Genomic DNA, 14,654 nt, shown 5'->3' with positions numbered 1-14,654 from the left:
CAGGAGACTCATTCTCAAACATGCAAGAATGAGTCAAAACAGTTTGGTTTTGTTCTTGGTGAGGGAATCGCATAACATGATGTAAAACTTCAGAATATTGATTTTGCATAATACCACCCCTTTATTTTTACACATACACTTTTCTGTCAAAAGTTGTTGTCCGGCTTCATGTATGACTTTGTACGACAACCCATTCCAACTACGTAGAATAACAACAACTTAACACAGTTTTTGAAGGCTTTACTCAAAGTTTGTATTCATGGGACTCATGGACCACATTTCCATGAGTGACTTCTTGCCTGACTCATAGTCTCTGCTCCATTTTAAGGGTAAATGGGTTGATGTCAAGACTCTGTTGACTATTTAAGATCTTACTCATCATACTTGCTTATCCATGTCACTACTATTACTTTGTGTATTGGTGCACGCTTGTATTAGAACTGTGTTCCAAATCCCACAGCTATTGACTATTCTTGAGTTCACCTGAAGGACAAGATCATGTGCTGATTTTTAGCTGTTGATTTTGCAGAAAGGTGGGGACCTCTGCAGACCATGACAGTCATATTCTGCTCTGTGATTTTTACTTGGCTCAGCACCCAATCAATTCCACTTTCTCCTAGCTATGCACAGTGAAATATTTTGTAGCAGGTGATTTACCATTACGGTACAATGGAATTCGCTGAACTCCTGAGAGTTATCTATTCTTGTCTTGCATGCCTTAGTGCTAGATTATTTAACTCTCTCCATGAAAGCGATCGGAAAACCTGAAAACAATGTTATGGTTGAGCAAATACTTTCAAAAGGGAGACAAAATTAGCAAGCAAAATGCAGACGTCGCACAAGATGAGGATTATATACTGCAGCTAATTGCTACCACATTAGATTTTCGCAGCGCAAAAGAAAATCAATAATAAATAATTAAAGCAAATCTTAAAATTTCAAAATAGGATGGTTACCAATGAAAAACAAAATACAGCCTTTGAGAGAGTTTGAGGTGCAGTTTTAAGCACAAAGCTATTTATTTCACATATTGATGACAAATTTAAGAGCTCACGTTCATTAAAATCTATCATTTGCAGGTGTTGAAAATATTTGTGCTCTCAGTGAGAATCCGCAACAACTTGTGGAATTGATTTAGTCGAAAGAGTTAAGTTGCTCTTTGACAAATTTTCCTGCTTTTATGTCTTGCAGCTCTGGTGGCAAGCACTTCGGAGAAAGAGGCGAGATGCCCCCTTGGCCAGTTTCCATGTGGCAACATGAGTCAATGCCTCCCTCAAGCTTTGCAGTGTAACGGACACAAAGACTGTCCCAATGGAGCGGATGAATGGCGCTGTGGTAAGTACGATGCTCAGCTACATGGAGGGAGGGGTAGAGGTAGCCGATGCTAAAAAACTAATTAGGAATCTTCTGCAGCTCAGATTCACATTTCCATGACATTGCTCACTGCCTGACCAGAACCACTGATTCTTAAAAGGTTGTAGCTAGTGTGATCATTTCTTTCAGTGGGCACATCTGATTTCCTTGGCTTCTGGAGCCCAGGTGCCCTCTGCATATGTATGAACTTAATGAATTTATCACTTCCTGAGCGGCCGCTGGCAGGGGGTGTTAACGTAGCAGCAGCCTGCAAAATGTGATTGATTGGGTAGATCTGTCCCCATTGGATGGCATAAGTCTTTATAAATACAGGCCTGGGTAAAACCCTGCCTAATAATGAATATATTCATTTATTATGAATATTTAATAACACTGTATTAAAAATAAAACTTGACTCAGGAGACTATTTTAATGTAATATAGTCTACCTGTGATAGGTTGTATTAATGCAGATTTCTCTCTCTAGCACCTGCAGCTTCTTCCTTTCTGTGTCAAAATTGAAGAAAAGACTCAGTGTCTCAGTTTTTGCATATCTGTCTCTAGGGTTAAAAATAAAGTGTTTTTTAAACAAAAAACATTAGAAAATAAGGCTGGTTGCTGGGTTACTTTGATGCCAAGGCTAGAGGAAACCACATATAGAATATCTGCAACATAATATTTTCAGACGTAATACTTTTTCTTAATTTCTTTGATACTGGTTGTAAAGCTGGGCGGCACGGTGGAGCAGCTGCTAGCAGTGCTTCCTTACAGCAAGTTTGTCAGGATATGAATTCCAGTCGGTGGGGGAGGGCCATCTAAATAAAGCTTGCATGCTCTCCCAGTGAGTGTGTGGGTTCTCCCTTGGTACTCTAGTTTGCTCCCACTGTTTAAAAAGAAAAAAAAAAAAGAAAGAAAAATAATATAGATTTATATCTGCATGTCCTGCAAATTGTTTTCCCAATGAAAGCTGATATCTTGCTCAGTTTCTTCTCACTGCTTTGTCTCTGGAAGACTTTCTCCCTTAAAGATTTGCGAGCAAATCTTTAAAAATTGAACAGTCAAAATGACTTCAGAGTGGTTTTTATTTTGTACACCATTGCGCTATTTTTAAGGGTGGAAAAAAACAGGCAAGGCATAATGATGAACATGTTTTGCTCGTTTGCACGTTGGAAAATTATTCAAACTTACAAAGACACCTTCCACAATGTGGATTCACAATGGTAAGGCCAAAACTAAAATGTTGTAGAGATACTCCACACACACTTTCTGCTTCCACAAGATTTAAAAAGGTAGTGTAATGTTTTTTCCAGACAGTGTGATTTTATAGCACAATCAAATGACTGTTACCTTTAGTTGTTATAAAAAGGCTGTATATAAAACATGACTGAAAAGAAATTTGACTTCGCAATTTAGCGCCTTGAAATTGGGACTCTGTCTTTTTAAGAAGCTGCTGTTTCTGACGCTCCGCCTTCAGCGTGTCATCGCAACATTCCTCTATTAACTCTGTAATAACATTTGACCAGCGTTTCACTGAGAACTAGCTCGTATAACGAGCTCACCACATGTGAAGTTCCACCAGGTGTTTGCTAATTGCTGCTGCTGATAGTCTAAAGGAGCGGTGTGCGGGAGTCCCAAGGGACGGGTGCTCTGGGAGCTGCAGTTTCGGCTTGGAAACTGCAGCTACAGGTTGGAGCTTTGTGGAAAAGGCAGCTCCTGGTGTGACCTAGCGTTTCTGCAAGCAGTCGTTGGGCTTTCTACGTAATACTGCCTCTTTAAGGAGAGAAGCAGGCAGGCGCTGCTCATTAAAGATCATCATAAACTGATCACCCTCAATGTGACCGGCTCGGTAAAGACGAGACAATTTCAGCAGTGGCCCAGTTAAACTCTGGAGTCTAGACCTAAATCTGAAATGCCGTAGACTCGTAGAGAGACTTCAGTAGAGCTGTGCAAATGTCAATGAACTGAGCAGTGATGATGATCTATAAGTGTTGGGTCATATGCTGTGCTCAGTTTATTCATATACTGAGTTCATATTTGAGCAATAAATAGTAGTGTGGTATCTGTTGTGTGTTTTTGTACATTTAGGGTTAGATTTAGATAGAATTTTAATTGTTTTAAAATGTCCTTATTCTGAATTAGATTTTGCTCTTTAGCTTTTAAGGTGTAAGCTTCCCTTCATGAACTAACAGAATTATAATTAGACTTTTCTTGTTCATAAGGCTGCAGCCAGTGAGTGCAAATATTTAAATGGGCCAAAATTAAATATGTAACATTTTCATTTTGACTGCACAATGCTACTTGTTAGATTTCTCAACTTGCAGAGGTCAATTGACCTCAATCATTCAGCCTGTCCTTGCATCACCAGCTTCCATCCTCCAGCTTTTTAACTGCATATAGTCGACGAGTTTCAGTATATGAATGAATGTAAAATTGAGCAATGACCTGTTGAGACTACTCCCAATTTAACCTTGTGCCCAGAAGGAAATTGCCCACCTGCTGCCACTGTATGCTGCCAAGCTTTCAACAATGACAGGCAGCTGCCATCTAGGTGCTCTGCAGGGGAAATGACCACAACCTAAACTCAATCAAATCTAATTTTGTATTATTTACATAGTGTATTCTTCATTAATTGCTAGTATAGCAATGTTACTGCTAGAATTATAGCTGGACTTAGAAACATTTCAAGGAGACTGAAGGCCTTCTAAACTAAATCCAGCAATGTTGTAGTTTCAGGTGCTACAATCCCTCCTGACTTCTGTCCTGGAACAACGCCAGGTTCTGGCTGCAATAGGTACAGCTACATAGTTCCAAGTTATGGACTTTATTTAGTTTTCTATAAGGAAAAACACTTTTGCCTTTGGTTATCAGGCTCAACACGAGGTTTGATCAGGTCCCAACTTGCTTCTTCATATAGAAGAAGAAAATCAGTTACTAATTCATAAAATATGGTAATTATTTGGTATGCCAGGAAACATGGTAAACAGAACACATACAAATAATCCGTAAAACTGTATTTTCATTGAATATAGTTTATTTTGACAGTGAAGGAGAATGTCATTTTATTTTCAAAAACTTTCTCAAAGGTCTAGTCCCAAGCCGCTAAAATACATTTTTAACCACCTTTCAACTATTAATGGTGGATATTCTCCAGACGGTGGGTATTTTAGATATAGTGGACTTGACAAAGTGTCCCTTCAATGAGAAGCTGTTCTGCAAATAGCTGTAGCTCCTCTGGCTGACAAATGCCAGGCACATTGGTATGGTTTCTGCTAGAAGGCCCTGTTTCATAACAGCCTTGGGAACAGTCTACCAATAAATCTGTCAAAGCATGGGCCACAAAGTCAAGTTCATTTACAGCCCCATTTATGATATTTACTCTCATAACATTATGCCATTAGTGTTCTTTGAGCAGCGGGTCCATAAACATAGGAAAAATCTGAGTTTGAGGCGTCAAACCCAGCCAAACTGGCCCCCTCCAGTTACGGATTAAAAGTTTGCACTTCGGAAAGTTACTAAGCCGTCACTGACAACATCAAAGCAACATGGTCTGTTAGTGCTGGATCTGGCATGCTGTTATTTATAAAGCATGCCACCAGAGTCATTTGGGCCAGAGTATTTTAATGTCAGCAATTACGGCCATTGTTTCACTCTGCAGATCCATTTATATCGTAACAGCTCACGGCTCATGCCGTGTTAAATTGATCAACTCTGTAAAGATAAAAGTCGCATGATTTTGCTCAAATTTGCTGTCATTTATACTCTTTGATCTGTTCAAATCTGGTTTCATCAAATAAAGTGAGACTCAAGATTATTTAATTTGGCTATAGATTGAGTATTATGAAATATAATGAAATTGTAATTGGAGAACAGTACGTTCGAGTGTAACTCCTGATTTAAAAAAACCTTTGAGTTTTTATCTTTGAAAGGGGGAGGAAAAACATTCACTTTGTGTACTTATGGCTAACTAAGTAACTGAGTTAGAGAAGAGGCGGTTGGTCATTAGGACAGAAGCACAAGTAGTCAAGATTTAAAAAAGATTAAAAAAGAAATCACAGCCTGTTCCAAAAACAAACTGTCCTTGCTCATGGCTAGACACAGAAATGTTAATCTTTGACATTATCCTCAAGCCTCAATTCTTTTATCTATTACACAATGAGTCCACAGTGTCGGCTTTTGTAGTATTTATATTTTCAACAAGGATTTATCGAGATCACATAACTCAATGGACATCATTGTAAACCTGTCAGAGGAGCATTTTAAAGGACAAATATGATATTTAAAGAGGTTATGTTTCTATTTTTGTTTCTAAGCTATTAATTAAAAAAATTGCAACAGTGACACCAAACAAATTTACATTTGACAAAACAATTTACACTCAATCAGCAGGCAAGCCTTTTTTTGCTGCTTGTAGATCTGTAGTGATATTTATATAATTTATATATGCTGAATATGTTGACCAGCCTTTGGAGTCAGACCTCACTGTAATTATCTTAATCTTTAGCTTCAAAAGATTCAAACTGAGACTCTGACTGGTTCACTCTGAAACAAACAAAATTAGACAGCATGGAAACCTCCTAAACGGTAACAAACAAATCCAAAATTAAGGTCTGTGAGACTCCGTTTCACCCTGGTTATGTAAAAACAATATTAACAGCAGGTTTTGACAGACTGAATTAAGCAAAGGAGTTCATGAATACAGGAAAGTGTTGTGACTTGAACAAGAGCTAAGTCAGTCTAATGAATCACAGTTGTGAATTGTTAGAAGACTGGGGTAACTAGCAGAGCCCAATCCATAAATTACAACAAAGACAGCACAAAAAACCTGATAAACCAATAACTGAGCAAAATAAACATTGTCAACAAACAGGCAAGGCAAAAATGGACAGCTACCCTGAATGTCAAAATCATAAAAATCTTCAAACCATAATAGTAACATCCAGCCAAGGTACAGTTCTGGTTGTCACATAAAAGAAAGTCCAGAGGCTGTCTGGAAAAAAGGATAAAAAAAAGAAATAGTCAATGAAGATGACCTGGGGATGTTAAGAAGAGTACAAAAACCATGTATCCACATGGACAGTTTCACTTGTCTGTTCTTGGATGTCTCCGCCATGCTTATTTCTCTTGTAACTGGCTCTGTTTAATGACCAGCGGTGCCCTCCTCTGGATAGCCGGCACCATACATGCACTTTAATAGTTAAGTGAATGGAACTAATTTTAATCTCATCAACAATGGATCGCAAATTAATTTATTGCTTGCATCCTTATTCACATCTCAATGGCAGTAGGAATCAGGCGGATGTGTTTCATCGTCAACCTTCTTACCCAAAGCAGGAATTTGAAGCACATTTCCTCAATGTTCTCAGCTTTAGTAACAGAACAGCAACGTGAGGTTAAAGGTCAACTTCGACTCCTTTGGCTCAGTGTCTCATTCTGATATGTACGAGGGTCATAGATGAAAATAGGCCAGGTCATATAGCTGCATCAAGCTGCGGTAGAGGAGTAAAGTATATAAGTATACAATAATTACATAGCTAATATATCAGTAGGTAAGTCTTAGCTGATTTGGTTTAATTTAGTTATTCCAGATAATAATTTTCTAGAAAAAGAGCTAATAGTGCAGTTGAGTTGTCATAATTTTTATATTGTAAAAAAAGAAAAAAATCTACCCACCTGGTGGTAATTGTAGTTCTTTGATGTTGCAAATATTACATTGCATAAAAAATGACAAAGAGGGACATTTTTGGAAAACTTAATTTAACAAAATTTAATCTTATAAGGAAGTTCAGTTTGTTATAATGTGTGATAATGAGGTGAGGAATAACGTCGTTGAACCCAGGCAGAGAGGTAAGTCGTAGATTTATTGTAGGTCAGAACACAGGCTCATACAGTCCGGGATCCGGCAGCACAGGTAAACGGAGTACTAAACTCACACTGATAGCTCAGAACTGAGACACAGACTGCTTACGTGAGCGGCCGCCACAGGACTTAACCAGTGCGACTGACGGCTTCTCTCAACGGACGACTGACGATTGACGTTTGACGTACGATGCTAGACGAGGACCTGACAACAGACAAAGATAACAGGTTGGCATAAATACACGGTAATCAGGGAACTAGACACAGCTGGGATCAATCAGCAGGGAAGACAGGACACTGCAGGGACTCACAGGGACACAGATCTAAATAAACACAGAAAACTTCAAAAGAAATGCACAAAAAAAAAACCCAGATTAGAACACAGTCTCATTGAGATAAATAGAATTAAAAAAAGTTCAGGGGGCTTGTTTAATTTAAACCAGAACAGAAAACATCTACCAGCCAGAAGGAGGAAATGATGTGTAAGGGAAAACATCAGGGCCTAAATGCTTCCAAACCAAATAGTCATGGACTTCAAAAAAGAAGTGAACTATGATTTTCAAACATTGCATCTGAATCTCAATCATGTTTAAATCTGGACTTTAACACGTGAAAATCCTTTGTTCCAAATCCTTTAACAGCATCTCTGGGTGTCTGTGTAGGAACACTTTTCTCAACACTGAGTCTCTGTCCTGGGCTCAGGACTTTTACAGCTTGTAGCATTTAATTTTTATCAGGATTGCCCTGGGTTTAGCCCCTTCCTCCCATCAATCCTGACCAGTTCCAGGGCCTTCTAAGGGAAAGCATACCACAAGCTTGATGCTGTGAAGAACATGTTACATCATGGGAATAGCATCTTTAATGCCTTCTGCAGTCTTACGCATATAGGAATTTGCATGTAACTCAAAAAGTTTTACTTGAATCTCATTTGACCAGCACACTTTCTTCCACATGTTTCCCTGCATCGTTACATTGCAATATTCTGTAAAGGCCTAATGCTTTGGATCTCTGCAGCTCCTCCTGAGTTACAAGGGAAATCTTGGATGCTCCTTTGATTAATGGCTTGGTTTTGAAGTTTAGACAGGTTTCCATGTCTTGGCAGGTTTGCAGTTACGCCACTGCTTTCAACTTCAAATGATAGATTGAACTGTCCTCCGTTTGTCTATCTGTACCAGTGTAACCTCACTGGAGAATTGATGCTAACATTTATCATCGAACTGGACACATCACCCATCCATATCAGAGCAAAAACATAGACACACAGGAGAAACAACAGTGCAAACACATGCTCATAGCTTAGCAATTAAATTAAAGCCAATTTACCCAAGTTAGGTTGACCGAATGCCCTCCCTTCCCCAGAAATGTCCACTTTTCATGTTCTATGCAGGACATTCAGGGAGATTCATTCATTGATGGAAATGTCTGGATTTTCCCAGTGTTTCAGGGGCTTCAGTTCCTAAATTAACTTGTGCAATGCACGGAACACAGCAGTCTTTCTTTTATTTGTGGTTAGATGTTATCCGTTCATAGACCGAACAGGCAGTGGACTGCCAGCCCTGCAGCTGATATTTATAAAGCCCAACAACGGTGAAGTGCATGGCATGCCAAAGATCTCATAGGTCACACGGGCACAAAGCTATTAAAAGGCTGTGCAAAGGGAGAGTTCATCTATTAAATTGACTGAGGAAGATGATTTTTAAAGTGTTTTTCTGAGACTGCTGCTCTTTTGTTTTTAATTGTTACATTTTGGCCAGGTTGATCTAAAAACGGAGCTACTATTGCTACTGGTTAATTTTCTAATCTACAGAAGACTAAGACGGATGCACAAATATGAAGAATCAATATTGGTATCCGATGTCAACATTTAACATTATCATATAAATTATATATATTTCCACACACTTTTAACACTGTGTAAAAGCAACTACACCACCTTCTCTATCTCAGTTAAACTTTCCATAATCCTGGGCTGCATCACTATCACCGTCACATGACCAAACAAATACCACATGGCTATTCCCCTCCTAAAACGCATACCGAAATATTAAGAACATAGAAATAAACATCTGTTGTTCATATTGACATAGTTTTACTAATTGGATATTTACATTTGATTTGTGTCAAAGATTAAAAGAAATTAAGTGTAATGAGGTATTTTCTTTGACTGTGTATAAATTTTTTTAATTTTTTTTAATTTGGAAACAAAAGAAATGTCTCTGTTATGACATCAGACTTTAACCTTTAGATCAGTGTAAGCCCTGCTAACCAATAACGACATGAGTCCCAAAGCACTTTTCTTTCCGTGCAAACTAATTCCACCAACTTCTTTTTCCATTAAACTCACTTTAGTCATCACTCTGGTCCAAATCTACCCTAACAATTCCTTGCTGCTCTGGGAAAAAATATCTGAAACTTGCATTTCACTTCACAGATGGCACAATTTTCTGGTATTTGAATATGGATATTAATATCTGTCACTTTCTCTAATTTACAAACCATTTTTTATTCTTATTAACTAAATACTACTAAGATACTTAAAACAGCTTTTAAACTACAGTTACTTCATGCATTTATTGTTGGTTTTCTATTTATTAGTTTTCATCTTTTAGCTCAATAGCTAAAAGATGATTGTTTATTTCAGCAGGGGGGTGTTTCTCTTTTCATATTATCCATAACAAGATGGCACTTATACGTCTGCCTGTGGTTCCATCTAATCAGAGAGCCGTCTTGTGCTGCATTACTTCTCGTCAGGTGGCCTGTCCTTCTCTTACACTGTGTCCCACTGCCAAATAACAAGGATTGTCAACACGTGTTACGTCCACCAAGGGCACAACATATTTGAGGACACGAGACAAAAGATGAGGGTTCAACAAAATATTTTATTCATAAATTCTCTTCACTTTGATTTTTTTAGTTCAGCTTCTTCTGATTTTCTGTGAAGAAAATAGAGTTCAGGCCCTCAGATCCCGTGTCCCAAAAAATAAAGGAAAACAAAACCCCAAAAGTATTAACAGAAAGTTGGACCTGGTGAGCCGATCAAACATAACAAAACGGTACAGCAGGGGGCTTTTCAAACCCATCCTGTTTTTTATTTATATGAAAGGTTGAAAAGCCAAACGCCATCTTTATCCGGTTTAAATATAATTTTGTTTTACCACATGCGTGTGAGTCCAGCTTTATCATCCTTGTACTTTGAAAAACAATACTAAAAAGCTTCCAGTGCTTTTGTAAAGTATGAGTATTCTAAAAAATCTGGGATTTAGCAAAAAGCAATTACAGTAGACTATTACATTTGGAGATGTATCACACTATGGTGGAGTGGCATTGCGCTGTTCATGCAGAGAAAACGTGCTGCTTGATCCATGTTGCAAAGTAGAATGGGCAAAGATTTCATTTTCCTTATATGGAGATGGATGACATACACAATGAACGACTTTCAACAATAATTACAATTGAAGCCAATTCAACAAAGTGTTAACTCACGTGGCCTGAACACAAATGCAAACCTGACTGTTCAGATTTTTTATGTGCAAAAGGAGATCTGGGCTTACTCTCCATCTGCTTCACATTTATGCTCTTGTCTCCATTGGTCTATCGCATAAAATCCCAATAAAATGCATTCAAGCTTGAGGTTGTAAAGTGACAAAACCATGAAAAACTTAAAAGGGTATGCAGACTTGTGCAGGATATTTTTAAGTTTTGGTGTGTTTTCAATTTAGCTTTTTGTGTTATTGAGCAAATAAAATTGAAAGTGTCTTTGACGTTATAGGCTTAAAGCCCAAGCTATATAAAATTTTCCATGCATGTGCTGTTCTTGGATTTCCTGAAAACATCTTGTGTGCACCGCAGCCTTTCCTTTTTTTCCTTTCATTTCTGTTTGATAAAGACTCTTTTTAAATATTTTCCTCAATAATTTCTATATAGTTTTAATGGCTTCAAGGAAGGACTTAAAATATTTACATTTTCCAGATCTAGACATTCATTCAGATAGCAGTTGATTTTTTTATGTGCAAGTAAATTTTATTTATATAGCACCTTTAACTGGTCAGAAAACCACAAAGTGCTTTATAATAAAAACAAACATTAAAAACACAGATGATAAAGCATAAAAGAACTAATAAAAGCTGAATACATATAAGCTATTCTGAGTAAATGAGTTTTCAACTTCCTCTGAAAAGAAACAGCAAGACTGCACACAGATGAGGCAGAGCATTCCACAACCTGGGGGGCACTGCTCTGAAAAATTTATCTCCACTGGCCTTAAAAGTTTTCAAGGAACCAATAAAAGCCTTTGACTGGAGGATCTCAGACTACGAGAAGAGCTGTAGGGGTCTATAAGGTCAGAGATAAAGGCTGAGGCTTGGCCACACAGGGCTCTAAAACGAAATTCAAAAAATAGGAATTTCAAAATGTACCAGCAGCCAATGAAAAGAGATTAAAACTGGAAAATTGTACGCCTTCTTTTTTGCAGCAACATTTTGAGCTGTCTGGAGATAACTGAGGTCTTTCTTATTCAAAATTTAAAAAAAAGACTGTCGCTCTGGAGTGCAAGTCACGTCAGGGGCGCATCAGTCAAAAAATGCACCATGACGAAGAAGAAAAACATCTAAGTCGCATTTATTTAAAAATGTTAATGTGTTTGCTTGCTTTTCAACAAACTGACAGAAATCCAGGGTGGTAGAAAGGCGGGTAGCAGGAACACCAAGAAGGCACGCCTGTAAAGTCATTTTTATTAATTTTCTTTGCAACTACCTGTGTGACTTGTAGTCCACAAAATATGGCAGATCAAATGAAAGCATGAACGACCGTCTCTAATTCTGTTTTTGAGAGCAGCCTTGAAGAAATAATGACTGTATAAAAAGGATTTCAGATAGAACGGCGTAAAAGGTGGGGAGGCACTGTAACTCGAGGCAATGAAAGAAAAGCAATCATGAAAAATATTCCTGAACTTTGAATATGGCAAACTAAACTCACTAAACTCAGAACATCTAACTCACACTTTAGTTTAGTGTCCTGCAGAGGCAAAGATGTTTGAAACTCTACCTAAGAAAGACACCAGTCACAAATCCAATTGAAACCAGTTTCACAGTACTATAAAAAAAGGGTATACTGGCAAACATAAAATCTTTGTGTCTAATTTAATGTTTGGTTTCCTCTGTTGTGCCTTGCTGTAAAACATCTAATCTATTCTCCTTGCTGAGAAAGCTGATGCACCAAGATTTTCCATTTCACCTGTTTGTCTGATTGAAACGGCACATAAAAAGTACCACAGTGTCACAGATTTTTATCGTGTGCAATGACAATAACTGCTTACAATACTTTAAAAAATGACAGCAAAGGAAAGTTACACTGGCTCTGTCAGTGTGTTTAGTTCTAACCTAAACAAAAGACTGGAAATACCTGCACAGAGATGTTTGCCAGTCTTCTGAACATTGTATGGAGCATTTACCAGTACCAAGGTTTCTAAACCACCAAGAATATCCTGCAGATTAAGATAATATTAATCAGATACAAGCTTTTATAACGCCATCTTTATTAACTCAAAAGATTACAAAACAATTGAATGTCTTTTCTTTTTTTTATTTTCTTTTTTGTAAAAAAACAAAAAAACCTTCTAACCATTAGATTTTATTAAGAAATGTGAATGTTATTTATATTCTTAATAATCAGTGGAAAAATCTTTATGTATTTTCCTGGTACATGTTAGACCTCAATCAAGTAACTGTAACCTTCAGTTGTTATAAAAATGTTGTACATATAAAGTATGACTTAAAAGATATTTTACTTCATAATTTAACACCTTGAAATTGGCCCTCTTGTGTCTTTAAGAAGCTCCTGCTCTTTCTGACACTCCGCCTTCAGCAAGTCATCACAACATCGCTCCTCTATTAACCCTTTAAGGGTGCGTTCACACTGCAGCCTGAAGTGACCCAATTCCGATTTTTTGGCAATTCCGATTTTTTTGCCCATTAAATGCGACCTGTATGCGTTCTGCAGTGTGAACGGGCAAACGACCTGAAAGTGTCCTGCATGTGCAGTAGAGGGCGCCATAGCGTCAGCGTTCTCAGTGTTCTGCCAACCGCCATAAAAAGAAGAAGTGCTCAATGTTTGCGGAAGTAAACATGGAGGCTAACGGTGGAGCTTAGCTTACATATTTGAAGTTGTTGCCCGGCCGGAGCAGCATATTAACAACTTAATCCTCATATAGTCCGTCATGAAAGACTCCTTGAATGCATCCTTCAAATGAGTCCTTCTTTCCCCCAGATTTGAAGGATGGGTCCGGTGTATCCTTCACGGCCCACGATATCCCATAATTCATTGCAGGTTCATGGCGACAAATTATTTAGCTATATAACACTTTAAATGACACAACGTGACTTGGTACAACGTTTTTAGGCGAGAATGTAAGTGTGTAAATCTCAAATATCTGCTCGGTTCATCAATACATCACTTAATTGCAATATTGCTCTGACATTTTCGGACCCCTTCTGCTACCGTTAACAGCCAGTTCCCCTCCAGCTGTCAGCTGGCCGGGCGCTCCAGGTTCGGTATACCGAGAGAAAACGCCCATTCAGACAGGTCTGGTTGAAAAATTTTTGGTTTGTAAAGTATTTCAAAGCAGAGCACATCGGTTTGATTGATTAATTAAAGTTAAGCCTTCAAACATAATAGGTTTATTTAACCGTAATGTCCTATCTGCGATGTGGAGAGTATTATATTTGTAAATGAATAATTTGTATTCCTTGTAGAAAATTGCAGTACACATTTGAACATTTTAGAATCAAACTAAGAGATTTCCTTTTTACTATGGAACATCCTTTACTATAAAAGTTGAAGAACAATATAGAAATCAGTAATACATGACTAAAAAACAAACTCCGGCTCCGTTGTTTTTTCTCCTCTCTGCTTCGCGCTGTCACGGTTGCTTGGCAACATGAGTTACGCTGAGGTGGGAGCGGGGACAGTTGGTTAAGCTAGACCTGTCCGAATCCACAGATATTTTTCTTCCGGTCTTTGTTTATTCCCGGCCTTCGAAGGACCCGTCCTACATAGACCAGTCCTTCGAAGGACGCAGACCCTGAATTCGGTCACAACAAAAACACAGTTGTTGTTTTTCTTCCCACTTGCGCTTATCAGGACGCAGAATAGTGAGGTTTGTTGAGAATCAGTGACGTTCAGTTCGGATGAATGCGACCTGAACGTTAGGTCGCATTTGAATCGGATACTGTCGGGTATGGGTCACATTCGAAAAAGAATCTGACCTGTACTGTTCACACTGCCATGAAAAGATCGGATACAAGTCGCATTACGTCAAAAAAATCGGAATTGAGTCACTTCAGGATGCAGCGTGAACGCACCCTAAGATGATTCTTAGGAGCAGGAAGAAGTTTGGAAGCTTGGAAACTGCAGCTTTGAGGTGGCGTTTTTGTCGAAGGCGGCACTTCG

The 14,654-nt window shown here is 38.2% G+C and overlaps 1 protein-coding gene across 1 annotated transcript in view; it reads left to right on the top strand.

Moving 5' to 3' along the window:
• Positions 1 to 14,654, top strand: part of rxfp2a (relaxin family peptide receptor 2a) — a 125,614-nt gene that overhangs the window by 52,203 nt on the left and 58,757 nt on the right. The window contains exon 3 of the mRNA XM_088012602.1: positions 1,192 to 1,335. Coding sequence (XP_087868728.1) covers positions 1,192 to 1,335 — 144 coding nt within the window. The remainder of the gene's footprint in view (positions 1 to 1,191; positions 1,336 to 14,654) is intronic.

Source organism: Poecilia mexicana, unplaced genomic scaffold (genome assembly GCF_051168715.1).
Source record: "Poecilia mexicana isolate PSO_F unplaced genomic scaffold, ASM5116871v1 scaffold_14, whole genome shotgun sequence".
Classification (NCBI taxonomy): domain Eukaryota; kingdom Metazoa; phylum Chordata; class Actinopteri; order Cyprinodontiformes; family Poeciliidae; genus Poecilia; species Poecilia mexicana.
Note: the sequence above shows the minus strand (reverse complement) of the source record. Positions and strands in the feature narration are given on the sequence as shown.